Consider the following 3280-nt stretch of genomic DNA (forward strand, 5'->3'; position numbering starts at 1 on the left):
GGAGGCCTTTCCTGTGTTCAGTCCTCAAACCCCTCCCCCCGCGCCCCTCGGTGCCGGGCAGCGACTCCCCACTCGGGCTGCTTGTCAGTAAAGCCAGTGGACACGGCCACACCTGTGGGTTCCGAGCCGCCACCCGCCCGCCCGATTGTGCCTCCGGCCCCGGGACAACCGCACTCTCCGTGTGCTGACATGCTTTCCCCCCGAATGTTTTTTTAAAATATATTTCATTGATTTTTTACAGAGAGGAAGGGAGAGGGATAGAGAGTTAGAAACATCGATGAGAGAGAAACATCGGTCAGCTGCCTCCTGCACACCCCCAACTGGGGATGTGCCTGCAACCAAGGTACATGCCGTTGACCGGAATCGAACCCGGGAACCTTCAGTCCGCAGGCCAACGCTCTATCCACGAGCCAAACCAGTCAGGGCAGGGTCGTGTGTGTTTTAATCCACACCCCATGATTTGCATTATTTATCCTTTCATAGAGAGGGCAAGAAACATCAAGTTGCCTTCCTGATGGGCCCCCACTAGGGGTCGAACAGGGGCGCGGGGGTACAGGAGGGCAGGCAACCACCCGGGTAACTGGAGGGGCCCCACCCTGTGTTGTACCTGTTCACAGGGGGCTGGTTCCTACATTAGAGAGAAAACCCATGTCCGCTGGGCCACATCCAGCGTTTTATTTCGTCTCTAACCTCCTCTCCACACCAACTTCAAAGAAAAAAGCGAAGCGTTTGGCCCTGGATCTGCAAGTTCAGAACACCTTTATTAGCTAATCAGATACGCAGTCCCAGACGGCACCACCGAAACCACACGGCACCGGAGGCCCATTTCCCGCCGACGTGACTCATTTCCGCTCGGCCTCAGGGACTCGCCACGGTTTTCTGCTGCAACTTGTGGCGCGCGGGTCACAGGCAGGCACGCCGGTCGCGCTGAGCGGGTGAGCGCGCAGGTAGCCCGTGTCCGTGTCCCCGAGCTCTGGGCTTCCCCGGACCGCCCCCTCCCTCCCGCCCGGCGGGGACTCAGGGACACAGGGCCAGCCAGCTCTCATCATCCCCTGTGCAATCCGCAGGCCCGAAAAAGGGGCGCAGGGGCTCCTCAGCCGAAATGGCGGGGAACGTGAACACGTGGGACCCGTCGGCCACGTGGTAGAAGGAGAAGGTCCCCATCTCCACGTCCAGGAAGAGGCCCAGGCGGCGCAGGCGGGGCTGGACCATGAGCCCCAAGGCGGGCTCGGTGCCGGCGATGAACTGGTTCCCGTCCTTGCAGCTCACGGTCCAGAAGCCGAGCTCCGCGGACAGAACCACCTCGCCCTGCCGGGGAGCCGACTCCCGGCAGAGGCCCAGGTTCCACTGCCGGCTGCGCCCCACGTGCACCTCCCAGTAGTGGCGACCTGAGGTGAAGCGGGGAGAGCCCAGGACACAGGGGGAGTCGTTGAATCTCCCAGGGTGGGCTCGGCGCCCCTGTGGGAGATCCCCGATGCGGACCCGCTGCAGGTCCTCGGAGATGGTGAGGTAGTTGTGGGCGGTGTCCACGTCCAAGGTCATGTCCACTGTGGAGAGAGAAAGGATGGACTCAGCAGGTGCACGTCCTGCCCCCCCCCTCCTTCCTGGCCACTGCCAAGGCCCCCCACCTTCCTGTCTGCAGTGGGCATTTTCCTGGGGAGACATCCCTGGCCCTGGATTCAATAGAATTTTATCTACAGGAGGAATGATTATAATTGAGGAGCTAGTCTTTGTCCATTGTAGGTACTCTCTTGACATTAAGTGATTCAACTCAGTAAGGACTTCTCTCTCTCTTCTTTAATATATATATATTAAATTATTGCTTTCAGGAAGGAAGAGGGAGAGAGAGATAGAAACATCAATGATGAGAGAGAATCATGGATGGGCTGTCTCCTGCATGCCCCCTACAGGGGATGGAGCTGCAACCCAGGCATGTGCCCTGACCAGGAATTGAACTGCGACTTCCTGATTCATAGGTCAACGCTCAACCACTGAGCCACACGGGCTGGGCTAAAAAAATTTTTTTTTTATTGATTTCAGAGAGGAAGGGAGAGGGGGAGAGAGAGAAAGAAACATCAATGAGAGGGAATCACTGCCTCCTGCACGCCCCCTACTGGGGGACCAAGCCAGCGACCTGAGAATCTGCCCCGACTGGCAATCAAACCCTGACCTCTGTTCATAGGTCAATGCCCAACCACTGAGCAACCCGGCTGGGTGGGACTTCTTTTCTCTTTAGTAAGGAATACACACGAAAAATAGACCACAAGTGCCATTTGTTCTCAAAATTATCATACAGCCCGGCAGGGGGCCCTGATCAATGATTCTCCCTCATCATGGATGTTTCTCACTCCCTCTCCTTTCCTCTCGGAAATCAAAAAAAAAAAAATATCGTGCAGATTATCACAAATTTCAAGGGATGGAAAATATTTTACTTCTTGCAGAATGATATTGACGTTAAACATTAAAGCTTTCTCTGATCTCTTCTTTTAAAAAATATTTTTTTACTGACTTCAGAAAGGAAAGGGAGAAAGAGATAGAAACATCAATGATGAGAGACAATCAGCCAATCATTGATTGGCTGCCTTCAATCCCCAATGCCCCACACATGTGCCCTGACCGGGAATCAAACCTGGGACCCTTCAGTCTGCAGGCCGAGGCTCTATCCACTGAGGAACCCTGGCGAGGGCTTACCCTGTCTTTATAAACACAGTTACCGTCCTCACTTGCTGTTGGTGACTAGGCCATGGCGCGTTACTGCAGTTACAATGAACAGGGAACGGGAGATGCTCGGAGGCCTGACATGAGGATGTGTCAGAACCTCAGCAGCAACCTGGACCCAGACCCGATGGGGCGGTGGAAGGAGACTGAGTCTGCGCGGCCGGGCCTCCTGCTCCGACCCTCTCGCTGGGCAGGGAGAGCGGGCGTCCTCACAGGACCTGCGTGGGGAGCCCGCGCAGCCTCAGACACGAACCCTGCCCCCCACAGACCAATGGCGTTGTTTGCTTTCTTTCCTTTTAAATGAAAAAACAAGTGTTTTTATTGGTTTTTAGAGAGAGAAAAGGAGAGGGAGAAAATTAGCCATGAGAGAAACATGCATTGGCTGCCTCCTGCACGCCCCCTACTGGGGATTGATACCCCACACCCCTGTCTGGCGCACTAATTTGGTTGGTGGTGTTAATTCTCACCCCAGGATCTTTTTTCCATTGCTTTTTAGAGTGCAAGCGAGGGAGGGAGTGGGAGGAAGGGAGGGAGCAAGGAGGGGAGGGAGAGAGGGAGAGAG

General features: G+C 55.4%; 1 protein-coding gene across 1 annotated transcript in view; it reads right to left on the minus strand.

Moving 5' to 3' along the window:
- Positions 1 to 742: 742 nt before the first annotated feature.
- The window catches only part of RFPL4A (ret finger protein-like 4A), a 4718-nt gene continuing 2180 nt past the window's right edge, over positions 743 to 3280 (minus strand). Inside the window, 1 exon segment of the mRNA XM_006772234.2 lies at positions 743 to 1547. Coding sequence (XP_006772297.2) covers positions 1018 to 1547 — 530 coding nt within the window. The 3' untranslated portion in view covers positions 743 to 1017.

Source organism: Myotis davidii, unplaced genomic scaffold, assembly GCF_000327345.1.
Source record: "Myotis davidii unplaced genomic scaffold, ASM32734v1 scaffold326, whole genome shotgun sequence".
NCBI lineage: Eukaryota > Metazoa > Chordata > Mammalia > Chiroptera > Vespertilionidae > Myotis > Myotis davidii.